The sequence below is a fragment of the Sprattus sprattus genome (genome assembly GCF_963457725.1).
Source record: "Sprattus sprattus genome assembly, chromosome: 12".
NCBI classification, from domain to species: Eukaryota; Metazoa; Chordata; class Actinopteri; order Clupeiformes; family Clupeidae; genus Sprattus; species Sprattus sprattus.
The window spans coordinates 26,187,816-26,205,955 of record NC_137910.1 but is presented as its reverse complement, the minus strand read 5'-3'; the positions used below and the strand labels follow the sequence as shown (position 1 = coordinate 26,205,955).

At 42.5% G+C, this 18,140-nt stretch overlaps 2 protein-coding genes across 3 annotated transcripts; one reads left to right on the top strand and one right to left on the bottom strand.

Moving 5' to 3' along the window:
* Positions 1 to 161: 161 nt before the first annotated feature.
* csgalnact2 (chondroitin sulfate N-acetylgalactosaminyltransferase 2) lies at positions 162 to 7,257 on the bottom strand. Of its 2 annotated transcripts, none has more exons than XM_080848625.1 (8): positions 7,169 to 7,257; positions 4,691 to 5,522; positions 4,177 to 4,393; positions 2,195 to 2,296; positions 1,900 to 2,081; positions 1,647 to 1,741; positions 1,388 to 1,469; positions 162 to 1,303 (listed from the first exon to the last, which is right to left on the bottom strand). In XM_080848625.1, the coding sequence occupies exons 2-8, from the start codon at positions 5,343 to 5,345 to the stop codon at positions 1,011 to 1,013; spliced, it is 1,626 nt and encodes a 541-aa protein (XP_080704751.1). In that variant the 5' UTR covers positions 5,346 to 5,522; positions 7,169 to 7,257; the 3' UTR covers positions 162 to 1,010. The 2 variants fall into 2 exon arrangements, with proteins under 2 accessions (XP_080704751.1, XP_080704752.1); XM_080848626.1 differs by having other exon boundaries at positions 4,691 to 5,506; positions 7,169 to 7,199.
* Positions 7,258 to 7,579: 322 nt separating this feature from the next.
* On the top strand, positions 7,580 to 14,645 carry ecd (ecdysoneless homolog). Its single transcript, XM_080848620.1, has 12 exons — positions 7,580 to 8,178; positions 8,416 to 8,621; positions 10,421 to 10,599; positions 10,918 to 11,110; positions 11,278 to 11,406; positions 11,504 to 11,629; positions 11,749 to 11,834; positions 12,352 to 12,458; positions 12,897 to 13,122; positions 13,339 to 13,406; positions 13,730 to 13,932; positions 14,124 to 14,645. The coding sequence occupies exons 1-12, from the start codon at positions 7,968 to 7,970 to the stop codon at positions 14,334 to 14,336; spliced, it is 1,947 nt and encodes a 648-aa protein (XP_080704746.1). The 5' UTR covers positions 7,580 to 7,967; the 3' UTR covers positions 14,337 to 14,645.
* The last annotated feature ends 3,495 nt before the right edge of the window (positions 14,646 to 18,140 follow it).

Genomic DNA, 18,140 nt, shown 5'->3' with positions numbered 1-18,140 from the left:
AAGACTTGGGTCTTGGGATTTGGGTTAAAATTTTATTCATGTTATCAAAATGAGACATGGAGCATACTGCTGTCCAGGCTTCCCCTCTGGCTCATGTTCACAGATCTTTATATACACACACACACAACATCTTGAGAACAGGACATTCGCTTTGTCCTCATTTTGTAATTCCAGGCACATCATCAGGTTGCACCCAGTTACACCAGTTTCGGTGGCTGAAGGGGTCTCAAACAATTTAAGACAAAAAAAGCTTTGACGGCTGAGACCATTTCAAATTGTTACCAACTTTACGAAGCACTAAGGATTTTTTTTGTTCAAATGTGGCGTTTTAATATTAAAAATGATCGATGCAACATATGTAAAATATGAACAAGCCCATGCTTTTTGTAGCATTTCAAGAAATGTTGCATTTTCTGATCTATTCACACAGTTCTTCCTGCAGTAACATTTACTGTAGTATTAGATCCGTAAACTTCATTCTCAGTAACAGATTGTCCCTTTCTGAAATGACTGCTTTAACACTGATCCCTTATTCATCACAGCGCAGTTAAAGAATAAAAAAGGAAATATGGCTCTACGAACAATTGTTAAAACCAGCTTTACAGACAGTAAAAGTACTGAAACTCTGTATTCACTTCTGAGGCAGGAAATATGCCTCAATGTCATTCATTCAAGTTCAAAGTCCTCCTTGGAGAGCCCACGTAACCGGAACCCACTTAAAGCTCCTGTGGCAAGCCGGAGCTGAACTGACCTTCATAAAAGCATTTCGCCATTCAGACAGCCTCTCAGAGACATCTGATCTCCTTAGTTGGAGATTCCAAATAGTCATATGGGCATTGCCGTTGAGTCTTTCTTCAGTGAAGTACAGGTTTTCACAAACCCATTGTTTCGAAGGTTTGGCTAATCCTTGCAGTAACCATTTGCTTCTCAACAAAACCTTCAAACAGTAATCCTAGTATCCAGTGGTTAGGTCTAGGTTTAGATTAAATCCTACGTGTGCAAGGCTGGTCCTAATCCTCTGCTTTGCTCTGAGTCCTGAAGGCCTGCTTCCGGAGGTGGTTCTCGATCTCCTCTCGGAACACCAGCATTCCCAGGTGGGAGTGGGAGGCCTCGTTCATAGCCTTGGACTGGATGCACATGCGGTACTGCTCCGGGGTCAGCTCGTCAGCACACCGCTTCTCGTGCCACAGGTGGAAAAGGCTGGAGACTGGCGTGCGCATCACTATTAGCTCGCTCCGCAGGTACTTCCTGTACAGGTGGACGTCCTCCACGCCCCAACCTTTGACCTCCAGGTCGAAGCCACCTGTCATAAAACAGTTTGTCTCAAAAGTGAATCAGATTCCATTTTAATTTGTTTGATATTGGCACTTCATTATTAAACACTTACCAATGTTTAGGAAGTCAGATCGGTATTGGCAAGTCATACCAAAACCAAAATCTCTCCAAAATCCTGTGTCTTTTTTATGAATCTGTAAAAGGAATGCTATTAATTTACCTCTTCTACTATTCTGTGAATTGACTGTATAAGGTAGAAAACAACAATAACAACAACTTTCAGTATGTGACACCGGCATACATACTGATGAAGTATAGTGACACTGGCATGCATACATACTGATGAAGTTGAAATATTATTAGTGCCTTACCAACTGATTTTCAATGGGAGGAGCCAGCTCAAGATTCCCATAGACAACAGCAGGATTATAGAGGCTAAACACCACTGGATAGAAGACCTTTTTATCTGAGGAGAAATATCAAAACTGGTAAGACAACAACCAGATATCAACTGTCTATGACTAGAATGTTTCTCAGCCGACTAACAAGACAATATTTCAAGCAAAAGGCTCTGTAGATTACAATAGAACATCTAATCTGCGCTGATAATCTGTAAAAACATACTAGGAGCAGTGTTAAGGCGGCAGGAGTTGAGAAACTCCAGGTTGAAGTAGATGTCCACGTCGCAGAAGAACATGAGGACGTCGGCACTCCTCTTCCAGGCGTGAGCGCCGATGTCCAGGCCACGGCCGCGGGAGAACTCCTCATCCACAGGAAGTAAAGTGTAGTCTGTGAAGTTCTCCTCTCTGGAGGGTGAAAGGGCAACTTTACCACCAGACACAGAGCTCTTTTCTTTTGGCTGGCAGTAGATGGAATGATTTAGTGGGCACCTTTCTTGTTAGGTTACTTTAATACAGACCTGGCCATTTTCTGAAGTGAAAACTTGACATCCTGCAGTCCTTTCTGCCCAAAATAGACCACAGTAAGATAGACTCGCTTGTCTTGCAGTATGCATACTTCTCTGGAAGAATAAAGGAAACAAAACAGTAAGCCTGTGTTTTTTATTGTTGAACAAGTTCTGGCATCAGAATGAGAAAAAAACTAATCCATTAGCAATGAAATATATTTCCCCCAGGCATGACATTCTTTCAAAGCTCACTATGGTGCCTGCTTAAATCTTTAAAACACAATGATGCAGAGACACGCCCCAGTAGTGAAGTCAACACAGTGTCCAAACACTGAGGACATGTTCTGGGCCCTGCCGGTGTACAACTGAAGCCAAGATAACTAATTTAGCTCGCAACTGGAGATTAACTAGCTTGCTAATTGAGAACAGGCCAAGCCGGTCTGGCGACGGGCGCTAATTTATTTTAACCTCTTGTTAATTTATCCCAGACTAAAATCATCAGCTAAATTGCGCGTGCACGTCCCTCTTCAAAAGGCAGGAGAGGTCGATCACCAAAACCATGATATTTATAACGGCACCATAGTCTAAACTCAAAGAAAAAGACTAATTTTTTTCTCCGCTAAGGCGGGATATGACCATGAACGTAAATTGCCGGTTCGACTCCCTTCACCTTCGTAGAATTGTAGTTTTAAATCGCTTAGAATAAAACCGTCTGCTAAATGACTAAATGAAAATGTATTAATAAGACATTCAATAAATTGAAGCAATGCAAATAAATTGTGTTTCTTTCTCTCTTCTTATCATGCAACCACATTACCATCCACATCCACCATCCACCACTGCACAAAAACTAGACACGTTTGCAAAACTAAACGTTTGCAATGATGTAAGTTAAAGTAGGTAAAACAACTTTAGCCAATATCTCCGTAATGGAGATGGGTTATGTGCTCAAATTTCCTGGGATCAAAGAAAACGTTAGTATTCATGTGCAAACTAAAAATCACGTCTCAGGCTGAGCATGAAAGTTATTTCGGGTTTATGAACTGTACCAATGTCTCAACTGTAGGCTACTAATAGGCTACCACTGTCATATAATTATGAGTGCTTTGTTCTCGCATCGCCGACATTGCAAAAATGAAGGCAACGACTCGCAAGAAAGTGAAGACATTCAATGTTCTACGGTGGTGGGCTATGCAATAAATGACTCGAGAAGGTTTTCGAAATTAATTATTCCTTGTCGGGTGGATCGGTAGCGCTCATACAAGAACTCATCATGATGGAAAAATGGATCTTCTTGGCGATCGCAAAGAACTTTTCCTACGCTAATCAAACTACAATATGACTCCTTGTCAATGAGATCCCTCCTTTTGGCGTGGGTGTGGCAAGTTTAGCCAGCTAAACTTTGGTTAGCCTGCCCTGGAGCAGGTTAGGGCTAAGCGATTAATTACCATGGTGATTGATAAAAAGTTGCTTCCACGAACTCGCTAAAGCGGTGTTGTCTTTTTTTAGCCTGGAATTTAGCTTGCTAAACCGCTTAGCGAGCGTTGCCGAACAGTACCCTGGTCTTTCTAATGAGACTAATGTTCAATAACAACGTCCTCAAATAAGCAGCCACTTCAACCTTGCCCATTGAGATGACGCAAGCAAGTCAAGCACCAAAGATACCCGCCCTTTTTCATTCAACTATTCAGACACGGAACACCAAAAGCAGGGCAGCCAGCGACCAAAAGAATTTGATGATGCGGTTTGAGTTAACGCCATAAATCTGAGGCTTTTTCCCTGGCACGCTGAATATAAATGTGCTTTTCCAACATTCAATCAAGGACGGCTCTATCTAAAGTACCAGCATGTTTTCAGATACCATGAAGAAATTAAATATACAACACCATGCCGTGCTTTTGAAGAAATCAAAAAACAAGCATGTCAGAAAACTGTCAGACAACCATGTTTTAGTCCTACAGTTCCCTCAAACTAAGCCAAAGACAGAGCTTCACCTGAAGGTGTGAAGGAACTGAGTGAAGGTTTCAGTCCTGCCTGAAAGAGGAACTATGAGGTTGATGATGGTATGGGTCGTCTCCACAGACACGCTCCGCACCTTCATCAGTGGACCAAATGGACGGAAGAGAGTGACTTGACGGAATTCATTGGAATCGTCTTTCGCAAAGAAGAGTTCATAGAGAGTGCCCTTGTCCCGCTCTGTCCTGTACAGCCCTGTATAGAGATAAAATGAAGGTATCATTCATTTGGGCCAATTTGTTCACTCAAAGCGTAGACCAATCCTAAATACAGATACTTAACATGAAAAAGTCTGAAAACATATATTGATAAAAAATAGTTTGTGGATGAATACAATTGTTTGGTGTGTTTACTGCAACACAAATATTTACCTTCCGCTGCAATCCAGCACCATCAGAAAAGCATAAGTTAGGCATTGAATGAAGCAAGATTACTCATTTACCAACTCTTGGCAGAGATAAGGGAGTTGTGCTGACACTGAACGAGTCGTACCTTCAATAAAATGGCCCTCAGTGTACGTTTGTCTCTGCATGGGAACATCCTCCTCTTGTGCGTCCTCCTCGTCTGGGTTGTTGATGACATCCAGTCCTGCTTCGATCACCTCCACCAGCTCGTCCCGCCGGTCCTTCCTCACAGGCTTCTCCTCTGGGTGGCGCGTGAGACCCATCTCCAGCTGGAACACCTTGGTGGCGGTGAAGCTCTCGAAGGGCACCATGGCGTACTCGCTGGGCAGCCGTGCCCCCGTGCTCACCTCGGCCTTGTCAATCTGGGCGTGCAAATACTCCAGCAGGTCTCCGGGCTCTTGGTCTTTGTCCCCGGTCAGGCCGGGCCCTCCTGCCGGGGCCTCCTTGCGCTCCTGCAGGGCGTTCAGCTTCTCGTTCATCTCCTGCAGCTCCTGCTTCAGTTGGGCGATCTGCCGCTTCAGGCTGTTGGCCCGGCTGCCGTGGCGCTCCTCCTGCTCCTGGAGCATGGCCTGGTAGTACTCCCGGCCATAGGGCTCAGCCCCCAGCCCTGGCAGGGCCAGACCGGCATCAGCGGGTGGTGTGCACTCCAGCAGGTAAGCGAACAGTAACAACATCAGGAGCAGGAAGATGCCCAGGAGGAGCCATCGTGCTCTGCCCTGCAATGGCAGTCCCCGTCTGGGCATGTTGGGAGAGTGCAGTGCAGGGCAGGCCTCACCGGTGGCAATATAGCAACATCATCTTCCGCCGGTGTGTAAACTCCAGGTCACTTCCTCTACGCTGGACGGAGTGCCACTCTTCCCGGCTACCACTTCCTAATCAAACAAGGGGTCTTCCGCTCACAGCCCTTGTAAAAATAAGAACTGTTTAGGAAAAAAAAACAAAGCAATTCATGCATCTCCAATGTGTTCCTGTAACAACTTGCAAAAATGCAGACTAGCAGGGTCATGAGACATGCCTGCATCAGTCCACTCACACTGGGTAAGGCATATGATTATCTTCCCCCTGTTCTTTGGCCAAAACAGACGGCGTTACGGGTGGATACAGAAGAAAATATAAAAACTTAGATACACAGCTATAAAAAAGCTTTCATTACATCCACTGAAGTGATATTTAATAGACACGTAATATAGAACTTTTCAGTCGTTTCATTACAGAGCTAGCTCAGCAGCTGTAAATAGAAACAGCAGTTAAATGTAAGGTCAGGTCAAGTCAATTTATTTTATAAAACACATTTAAAAACAACTCATGCCGACCAAGGTGCTGTACAATTATCACAGTAAAATATCAAAACAATAAACACAGTCAAATATTAAAAAAGAGAAAAAGAGAAACAAAACAATTAGATGACAAACAAATTAAATAGAAAAACAGAAGCAACACACTCAACTAAGGATCTACACATCAAAGAACAGAAACACCTCTAACAGAAAGAGGCCGGTCAGGATCCTTGCAGGGGCGTTTTGGACTAGTTGAAGGCTAGACAGTGATATTCCAAGTATACAAGGAATTGCAGTTGTCTAGCCGGAGGATATGAGTGGATAACCTTCTTAAGATCTTTGTGTGACAGGAAAGACTTGATTTTGGCAATGTTGCAGAGTTGGTAGAAGCTGGCTTTAACTACTGCATTGATCTGTTTGTCAAATTTAAAGGCCGATTCGAATATAACACCAAGGTTTTTAACTTGGGGCTTCACCAGAGTAGACAGATTGCCTAGGCTGCTGGTGGTCAGTTTGATGGAGTCAGGGGGGCCGAATAATATAACTTCAGACTTATTCTCATTTCATTGTTGGACCTTTTGTGCCATCCAACACTTGATGTCCTCAAGGCAGTCAATGTGTATCTATCTGAATTATGAAACTTGCTAAATGTTTGCTGATGACTCTACCAACCAAGTAAGCTAACTGGGTAATCATATATTGTTGTAATGCAAACGATCTTTGAACCTATTTGACGAATTACAATTCGCTCGCCATTGAACGACTGGCTTTGAGAGGTAAGGGGTTGGCGTCAATAAGATCATATGATTGGATTAACGGTTATTCTTTATACGGTATGGCGCGAGCAGCATCCATAAAGTTTTTCTCCAGTTCGGAAACATTAACATTTCGCCTAAATCTGCAAGTGAAAACTTACCGTTTAGGGGTCCGAACATAACCGCTAAGTTAGCCAGTTAGCCATTTCCTGGCTCCCATGTACAGTCATTTTGTTCGATAGCGTAAACAATAGTCACGGTCACGCTGCATGTAAGTTAAACTCCTTCTGCTTACACGTTACACGTTGTATATTTTGTCCGGGGAAACAAATAGTTTGGCAAACTGCTGACCAGCTATGTTAGCAAGCTAGAGGGTTAACGCTGCGAAAAATGACTTAACAGCATCTTCATAGCCAGTGAAATCAGTGGACCTGAGACTTTGAGGGGCCTCAAACAACCAGTTACCTAAGTTCTAGTAACATTTTGTTAAACCATGGATTTAGTTTACAAACTGTTAAATGCATTGTTGCCTACCTTGGTACAAAGGGTCCTATCTCACTCGTAGCCATCACTGTTTAGTAGTGGTGGGAAAGTGGGGAAGATAACCATACATTACATACATGGGAACGCCACGGGGCAGACGCAAATGTGACGTAATCACGAGATGAACATCACTCCCCAAATGGTAGGACCGACACCAATTCTCATGAAAAGTCCCTTAGTCCCCATTCGCTTCATGACTCCTACAACCAGCTCAGTTCAATAAGATAAAATAAAATCTAATGAAAACAGATTGTACACTTTTGGTATCTTTCATTGTGTGTGCCTTATGTGCATTAAGCCAAAATCCGGAACTTAGTTTTGGCTACATTTACTTTTATTTTGAATAAAAAGCAAATCCGGAAGTATAGTTGCCGCTACCGTCTCACGTGTTTACTACAGCTAGCTTTTCGTCATAAACACGTTTAACTTGAATATCGTTTTACAATATTCTTGAACTCGTGGTTGATATGTCTGCCGAACAATAGTGAAAGCAAAATACAGCACATCATTTTAGGGATCATTTGAGATTTAAATCGACGCGTGAAATCGCTAAGGTTGGCACCAGTTTAATCAAATATTAAGGCTAGCTTGTTTACAGGTTACAGATAAGGCTACGCTAGCTGTTGCACTCCGCGCTTCCCAAACGTATGTTAACCAATTTTGTTTTCTCCGGAAGATTGCAAGGCGACAATAGCCTTCTAATGAGTTTGATCCTCCCCACTTGCGTCGTTCCCAAATTGTTAAGCAAAGAATTTGTGTATATTCTCGTTTAGTTCCATAGGAAGTGAACATGGCCGATGATCCACTGAGGGGTAGAAAAGTACCCGAGGATGCTGTGCAGTATTCAGTATTCCTCACCAAGCCGAGTTTGACGGATGCCGAAGACAACGAAAGAAAATTATTGCACTTAAGGGAGCAAATCTTGACCTGTTTCGCTAATATTTTAGTGCAATATATATGGCAAAAACAGCCGTTCAGCTTGAAATTTCAGCCGGAAGCAGGTAACGATCGGCATATCTTGATACTGTTGTGTACCTCTTGGAAAAAAGTTGAAGTCAACGTTAACCCTTAACGTTATTTAAAACATTATCAGAATACCAAACTGTTACGAATCAATGTATATCAGTTAAAGCGCGAAAAGCAATGCAATTACTTTTGAGTAGATTTTTCAAGATGAATTCAATGTAACGTTGCAGTGCGAGTCTATGTTGTTCATCCATCTTTACTCTCATGGCTAGGATCTGTGCCAGCACATATTGGAGGCTGCACAGAGTTTGGTGACAATGTGGATGATGAGTGGTTCATCGTATACCTGCTTCAGCAAATCACAAAGACCTTTCCAGAACTTACGGCCAAGGTGGGAGATAATGACGGGGAGTTTCTTCTGATTGAGGCTGCAGACTACTTGCCGAAGTGGTTGAACCCAGACAACAGTGAGAACAGGGTGAGGACTCCATATAGCCTAATGCTGAGTGTGTGCTTTCAGTTTCATCGGCTAGCAGCCCTTAAAATCATACACCAGACTTCATAATGTTTGTGTGGTGAGTGACATAGCTGCAGATTTATGGCGTCAGAAGGGTTTTGAAGAGGTGTTTGGTACATTGTTAGATGTCGGGATTTGTGAATGTGGCTAAGGCAAATCCCCTCCAATCATTCCTTAATTATGCCTTTTCCCCACACCTCTTATTCATTTGGTAGAGGAGGTGGAACAGGCTTTTGGAATCCGGTTGACTGAAAATTCCTAAAGCTGCTGCCTACGGGCAACTATGACTAAATACCATGTCAAAATGATAACTAATCCTTTCAAGTTATACCTTATGGTTATTTATCGTCCACCAGGACAACTTGTGGATAAGATGGACATTCTACTGTCTGCACTTCCAATGGATAATTGTCCATTACTTATCCTTGGTGATATGAATTTCCATATGGACAATTCTTATTCAGCAGACTTATTGTCCCTACTTCACTTGTATAATCCCAAACATGTAGCTGGAATGATCCAATAATCTTGGTAACTTTAAGTCTCTGTTATCTGGTTTTTCTTCCAAAGTCACAGCTGCCAAAAAGGCATTTTACCAAGAAAAGGTTGAAAATGCCACAGACAGTTGGAAATAATTTTGTACTTAATTAAAAAATGAAAAGTCTGGACCTCATCATCAAATGTCTCACGAAGTCTCCCTAAAAGTTTGACATGAAAATAGGTGCATGAGAAACATGTCAATATCATGGGGTCCAGTTCAGGGCACATCCACCAAGTGGCGCTTCAAAACAGTACTTTAAGTTTTTGGTTCCTATTTTGTGTGAAGAGTTGAGCGGGATCTTGCAGCGTCTGTGCTATTGTGATCAACAAATCAGTGCTCTGTGCTGCAATAAATAGGGCTATTATTGTGACATTTCTCCTGTCTGATCACAATCCGCCTGAATATTACAGAAAGTGGTTTTGAAACACAACGAGGTAACAGGTGAAAACAAAGCAGACAACGATCAGGCTAATACAGTTGTTGAGGGGCAGAGACAAAGACAGATACGACTAACATATGCACATGGCTACATAAACGAAACAGCGCATGGATAAGTAAACAAACGCACAAAGCAACCAAGGAAGAAAACAAATACCCCTAGTTGCTAAGAAAGTACTTTAACATGAGTAGTATATAGAGATTTAAAAGAGTTGATTGTTTTTATACAATTCAGCAAGCCATAACTTATGCAACTGTGGACCAACTACATCATAAGATAATGACATCTAATAGTAAAGAGAAATCCCTAAAAATGTCAAGCATCAAGCATGAATGATTCAAAAGTGACTCATTTTTTAAACAACAGTTGTTTATTAGAACCGCAACCCCCTTTAAAAGCCTTCACATCTCTGGAACTAAAGTTTGCACAGCAGTTGTTGGGGACAATGACTTTATCTACAGAAAATATAAAGAAAATCCTACAAAGTCAGTCAGGAACATTTTCTAAAATCTTTTCATTTGACACAGAATTATCCTGGTATCATTTATGTCTTGTGAATATGTGTATGTCTGTGTGTTTTCCTTTAAGTGGTTGAGGGAAAAGCCCCTCCTTAAATGAAATGGTAACATGAAACTTATATATTTGTGCATATGGTTAAAAACATTTAGTATGGATTTGAAGTGCAATGACCGTTATTGTAACAGTAAGAATTTTGCTTGTAACACTTGTTAAGCGATTTGATGACAAACTTCTTTCATCCTAACTGGGGTTATCTTTTAGGTGTTCTTTTGTAGGGGACAGCTGCATATAATCCCCTGCCCGTCACGGCCTGGTGCAGTGGGTTGGTCTAGGGATAAGATGCCTACCATAAGCCAGGCCCTTGCTCTCCTGGCCTCTGACGGAGAAGCCTGCTTAGCCAGTTCAAAGATCCGCTCAGCTCTTCAGAAGAAATTAGACGGGTGAGGGACCTTTTCCTTGACAATTGTAGCTTCTGTTTAGACATACAGGTACAAATAGATCTTATACTGTGTACAGGTTATGTGTGTGTGTGTGTGTGTGTTTGTGGGGGGGGGGGGGGGGGTTGTTTGTAAAAAAAAAAGTCATTTGATGATTATCTTTGTTTGTATACCAAGGTGTAGAGTGCACACACTATGATTCGAGACTCTTTAAACTTCCCCATCATGTTTAAAGAGGTGGTATAAATGGGCACTGAGCTGGATGTATCTGTTTATTTGTAATTGTTTTTTGTGGCAATAAACCTATTTTTATACTTTCAGTTTCCCAGATAAGATCCAGACAGGTTTTCATCGAGCCCACTGTTTCCTGCCAGCTGGGATCGTCACTGTGTTGTCCCAGAGACCTGACCTGCTTGCCCCGGCCGTGTCTGCCTTCTACTTACGAGACCCAGTGGACCTTCAAGCCTGCCGCTCCTTCCGAACCTTTCTACCTGAGACGAGGGTCCTTACCTCGGTAAACACATAGCACATTATTATTGTTTTTTCTTGTGATGTGCAATTTGACTATCCATCTCGCAATAATTGAATATCCTGACGTAATATTGGACCCCGAGCTAGAGATCTTGTCAACATAAATATTTCCTTCTCTCCCTTTATCCCTTCTTCATCCTTGCACTCTAGGTGACTTTCACACGATGCCTCTTTGCTCAGCTCCGGCAGCAGACTTTCAAGCCAGACCGTCGGAGTGGCTACAGCCTGCCTCCCTGCACCCAACCCCAGTATCAAGCCCACGAGCTCGGGATGAAGCTGGTGAGATTGAAGTGAATGTGGATCTATCGGTCATCGACTCCGTTTGCCAGTGTTTTGGTGTTGTGTGACGTTGGGCTGTGTGTGTGTGACATTTCAGGCTCATGGGTTTGAGATCCTGTGCTCCGAGTGTAGAACTCCCTCTTCTGAGCCGGACGCCCCAGTCAGCTGTAACCCGCAGTGGAAGAGCTTCCTGAAGAGTCTGAAAAAGAACGATTACTTCAGAGTGAGTGTTCAGAATGGTGATTTTGTAAAGAGTATTAGCACAGTGCTTATGGGTAAGATTGTCTCACTAAAGCGTCTTACTCACCTCACTTATATGTGTGTGGTGTCTGTGTTTCTCAGGGGGAACTAGATGGTTCTAAACAATACAAAGAACTGATGACCTCAGCAGAACATGTCTTCAAGCAGTCCTTTCTGTGCACACCAAGGTAATCTGCAGTCTCTTTCGTCTGTGCTCTGTGTTGTATGTGTGTGTGTGTGTTTTCTTGGACAAGGTTAAAAGGGAGGTAGTAGTCCTTGAGGTAGCCTGTGTCTATGACCTCTATATGGAAATAGCCTTCCTTGACAAGTTGACCATTTACCAGCCCATTGTTGCTAAGATAAGAGATCTAGGCTATACATGTAAGCTGGTAGTATTGATATTTGGAAGTCTGGGGCATGTCCATAAGCTTTCGGTCAGTGGGCTACGACTGGCAAGACTTAGTAAGAGACAATCTAAACAACTAGCAAAGTTCTGCTCTGTATCAGCTGCTATAGGTAGTCTTGCTGTTTGGCGTAGGAGATGTTTCTTGTATCCATGAGTCACTAAGCTGTATTCAACCTCTGAGAAATATTTGAATCCTTTCTGTAAGAATATGATTGGTGAATTCAAATAAATAATTTAAATGGGTGTGTGTGTGTTTACATGCATTTATTATTTGCCCTTTCTATGTATTGTCTGTGCAGCTCTTGTGTGAAGTCTCCAGGCGAGGAGGTTCTGCAGATCCTACAGAGCTCCCCTTACGATCTGGAAGAACTCAAAAAACAAGAGAAACACCTCCCACCTCAGGACAGTCAGTACTCCATTCGAACTTTTTAGAAATGCTTTGCATTCTCTCCCATTCTTTCCATCTGCCTTTCCCCCAGATTACATTTCAGGTTCTTTTCCTGTTCAATTCATTTGTGTATTTCAGGGAACCTTGGTTACTTTTATACTGCCTAGCACGGCGATTCACACAACATAGACAAATATCTTTGTTTATATATACGGGCCTGAATCTAAATCCATAAAATCTAAATCCATCTCAAGTAGTCATGGAGTTTGTTGTCACCATAATAATTTATGTAATTTTCAATGTGCCACTTTTACAATAGCATGATGGAATAATAGGTGCAGTAATCTGAGTCATCAGCATCTGCTTTATGGTGTAATTATGAGTGTTTCAACTGCAGTATAGTAGCATTACAGTGGGTGTAGTCCCTGACAGTGAATATGTACCTCGGACTCGTAGGTGACAGTTGGCTGGAGCTCACCCCTCAGGACTTGGATCAGATCCTGCAGGAGAGGGCAGGCTGTGGCGCGAGTGGAGACATGGGCAGGAGGACAGGCGAGCGCAATGCAGCCGGGGGAGGGGAAGAGGCGGAACAGGAGGCCAGCTATAGCCTAGTGGCAGTGACTGAGGGGATGAAGAACTTCATCAATACCATGTCCTCATATGAGGGAGCAGAACTACCCTGGTAAGGTCATCATGCTCGCAGACCAACATCAGAAAGCATTACTATGCATATTTCACATAACATCATAACAACTTAACTAGGAATAATGTAGTAAAGTAAATCATCTCCTGATGGAATCCCTAGAGTGCGTTGGCAATGTTTGCCAAAGGATTTATTTTAATGGATTCATGAGTTTAAGATGAGGTTGAATCTAATGTTTTATTATCTGTTGTTCAGGTTTCAGGCCAATGACCCCTTTAGCTTTGATGCGGACTCTGTGACTAGTGCTCTGGACAAACTCCTGGGTATGTTTTAAAATGGAATACGATAAGCACAAAGCATATCAAAGCAGGCAGTTACTTATTGACATTCTATTGCTGAGTTTATGATCTGTGGAGGGGAGAGGATGATATGGCAGGTTGCATAAACACGCATAGCGCCTAGAAAAACTCTCCTAGCAGCTAACAGCTAATACTCAGCCATTGAATTTTCATTTATCCGAGGATGTACTAGTTTTTGCAGTGTAGATACACAGTATATGGTTAAACACAAGGCAAAATAAGACGAGAAAGATATGTGACGTTTGCGTGACATACTCCTCATACATTCAACCATGCTATGCAAACAGGAGCAAAGGATGAAGAGTTGGACTCTGATGATTTGGAGGATGATGATGATGACGATGAGGAAGAAGACGAGGCTTTTGGTTTCTCTGCTCCTCAAAAGCAGTCCGGTGCTGAGGCCCTTAACAGTCTGAAGAGCTATATGGACCAAATGGACCAAGAACTTAGAGGCACAAATGTTGGAAAGAGTTTCACACTGCCTGAAAAAGTGAGCCCTCCTAGTTTTGCCTCAATTTTCCAAATAAACTTGATTAATTGATTGATAATGAAATTAATATTATGCAGAATGTCAGTCATGTTTAAGGGAGCATTATGTGAATTTTTCACATTAACACAAAAATTATATTTACAATTGAATTGTATTACCATGTTGTATCTAAGTCTATATTCCTTTTACAGCAAGAGGACAAGGAAGCAAACCCATCTGGAGCTCCCAAAGCTCATTCCAGCACTGAACAGGAAGGAGAAGAGATTCAACCCCTGGATGTGGATCTTAACCTGGTCACCAATCTACTAGAATCCCTGGCTTCACAGGCAGGCCTAGCAGGACCTGCATCAAACCTGCTGCAGAGCATGGGCTTCCATCTTCCAGCAAATTCAGACCGCCCCTGATTTTGGATGACTTGCTCAAATACCACAGTGAGCTCCCATCATCAACTGACTCGATGTCAGTCCCTCTCAACAGCAAGCACTCATGTGATGTAACCAAGCACTTACACAGGGAGGGCTGAGCTAACAGAGCAAACACCTGATGTTGCATAAAAGCAGCTCTGCCTCCTGATGCATTCAGTGTGTTTCTCAATGAGCTCCTCACCTCCCTCTGTGTCCTGTCTAGTAGAATTGTCAACATGCAGGGGGAAAGAAGTCTGAGCAATGCGGGTTCATTTCACTCAAGGCAGAACGTTGATACTTTTGTACATGTTTGAGAACCAGAACATTGAACTGCATTTAAGATAATGGTCTTGTAGCGTTTTCTGTAAAGTCTGTTAAGTATAATAAATAAATCCATATTTTGGCACAGTATCTTATCATTGTACCTATCCCTTGTTCCAAAATTGCAATGGATGTTCTCTGAAACATTCCCCCGATAAAGGATGTTTGCACTTGGGATACCATGTTTTATTTCCTGCTAGAGCAGGTTTGGGGACGTGAATCATGAAGCTGACACAGAAAAAAGCCCAAACTAATCAGTGATCAAACCGCATTTTCTTCATGGTTTACTTGTTGCAAAAACACATTGTTCAAACAGCATAACTTTTCAATATATCAACTCATCATAGCTTGTAGCAGTCAGTTGCCACTGTCATGTATATAATGTTCTAGCTTTGATCTCTCTGTGCTTTCTGCCAGCAAAAGTACAGACAATCAGACTGGAATGTATGGCTTCTATCTGCAGTGAAGTTACACTTTTGAAAGTGAGTACTTTCAGAATGGAGTAGAGTCAGAAACCCTTATAACTTATATCTTTTTGTTTTGTTTGTCCCACCACTTTAAAATACATTTGAAAAACATCAAGAGCTATGGGAAGTGGGCAGGAAGGTAGGAATGACCTGCGTACGTCACCACCGACAAGTTCTCCCAAAACAAAGTCAGCTCTGTACACTTGTCGAGTTCTTATTGATTCATCAACATTCACTAAGTATTGACATTTCAACACTCTCTTTGTAAACAAACCAATAGTTTCCAAAGGTTTTGGACCTTCTACCATGTGATGTCTTTATCTTCCATCCCATTACAACAGGCTGTAAAAGGGAAGGGCCAACTCATGGGCAGCGTAAAGCAAGGCAGCTGCCAGCGGGGAGAAGTATAACGCAGTCATGTCCACTAGTAGGTGCTGTAGAGCTCCAAGCAAGAGGATGGCCAGTAGGTAGCCCAGGAAGAGCAGACTCTGCCAGTTTCCCTCTCCCAGGGCCCTCGGTCCGTCAGGGTGCAGTAGACTCAGGAACCCCAGCACAAAGCAACGCGTCACCACCAGGGAGAAGTAGCAGTCGAACACAGAAACGTGCCGGCGTTCCGCTTCTGCAACTTTGGCCATCCAGGTGAGAGAGAAGCTATGTAGGAGTACGCTGAGAGGAGAGTACACCCACTCCAGTGGCTCCACAAAATGTACGCCCATTGCGACTGAGAGGCAGACACAAACCAATACTGTCAGCATACAGTACATAAACCCGGGATTATACATTTAGTTTATCTTTGTATTTCATTTATTTTCTTTTTCTATGGGATAAGACTGTATACCTGTTATAGTGATGGAACCCAGAGTGACGCCTGCCAGTAAACACGTCAGGTAGAGAGAGGGTGTTGCAGTCAGTGTGAAGATGTGACTCCATACTACACTGAGGACTGGCAGCAGGCGTGTGAAGAGAGGGTACAGCCCAGAGTGTGCATTGGCCCGTGCCCAGTGCTCCAGCACCGCCTGGGCACTGCCACACACAGCGGGCACCAGCATGCGCTCCCCGAGTCCAAGGCTGTAGGGCCTCAACGAGATCACACACACGCCGTGCAAGGCCAGCAACGCCAGGGAGATGATCATAACCTAAGTTGGCATTCTGCAGAGTTACACCCACTCATGTATTTGCATGCAACATGCAAGAACATCATACCACACATGCTGAGGCACAAAACAAGCTTTCACTGATACACCATACTGGCCACACTTATGTATTTTTTTCTTCATCAATGGGTGTGTTAATGGAGCTCTTGCTTTAGTTAGTAGTACAAATGAACTTTAAAGCAGTTCTAGGACTGAGCTCTGGTTCAAGCCCTTCTCTGCCCCAAACGTCTATATTTGCTTGGAATTTTCCAAAAGTTGTTGCAAGATTATTGCCTGTGAGACCTAGAAGGAATACCTAATTTTGAGGGTTTAGTGACTCCCTATTACATGTGTTGCTGTTCAGGTATGTAGCTCGCTTGTAGACCAAAACTCCATAAGGTTATAGCTTACTTTGCACTTTGTATTACGGTCTAAGAATAGAAACAAAAGGCACCATAAACTATCAGTGCAAGTGTCAGCCTATAACAACAGAGTAATCAAAGTAGATCTATCTACATAATACAAGTACATAAATGGTCAATGTAACGCTTGTTTTCTAAAGTCTATCATACCTTCCAAATACAAAAATAAAAAGCACCAATGAGTGGTGGAGCAAAGATACTTTCAGGTGCCTAATTCATAAATAATGCTACATTACAGATTAAATAACATTTCACATTCCTCTACTCGCTCCCCACTCCATTGGTGACACAGGAGCCATAAATTGGGCAGTGTGTGTACCATAACTGATAACGTACTTCTGTTTAGTCAAGGGAATATGCTTGTTACCTGTGCAAAGGTGAGTGGTACCACATATGGATAGTGGTATTGAGGAATGAAGATTCCACAGACAAAACTGTGCAGTCTTTCCACCTGAGCGTATAGGGCCAAAGCCAGCAAAATGGCACAGAACAACAGTATAGGCACCAATGACTTCCAGCTGTCAGATGAAGATATACTTAGGCCAGATGTGCTTAAAACATCAGACAAGCATCTTCTTAAGGCCAACGACTTTCTCTTGCAAATCCAAGTAAAGCTGACAGAGGGGAAAAACAATACGTTGATGTACATAGGCTACACATAGACCTACAGGAAAACACAGTTTATTTATTTTTTATTAACTAATTTTACCATAATGCATTTAAAAACAAGTACATTGCAGATCGTTTATTATGCATCACATTTTATGTGAATTATTTATTTTCGACACCTTACTGCCTTTCATAATATATAATTAATAATGCAGCAACTACAGCAATAATTGAAAATGTAATTGAAAAGCAATAGGCTACGTCTATACTACTTACGTACCATTTTGAAAGCTTGCCTTTCCTGGCTCCATGATGGATCTCCATAATAGAGTCTACGTTCACATTCCTGCCCCAAAGGTTGACTGTGAGGCGGGCTGAGCTGGGGTTATTTCCCCGGCCCTACCTGGTCGTTTACCTTAATAGGTAACGTCAGAAATGTTTGCAAACTTCTATAAACGTCTATATGACATTCAATACTCCCTATGTTAGTACTACACCATTTTGGTTGATTAATAATTCCTAATCTTCGACTAAACATGACCCAACATGTCCAGTCGTTTCCTACATTATCTTCATTAATGCGTTAACACTGAACCCGGCTAATATGACACGACTTTACTAGTAGTAACGATGAAGTTTTAATTGTAGAAAATTACAGAGTCAACTAAATAGTTATCGAACGCTGATTTCCGTTAGCTGGTGGTCAAGGACAAAAAGACACAAAATAAAAGCCCATACCTCCGTGTCATAACAGTCTTCAGTCGACTACCACCGCTACCATTTCACATGAGCCATGGGGCACAACGGACTAGATGAGTTGGCGCGTTGTCAATCTTTACCACCTGTTTGTTT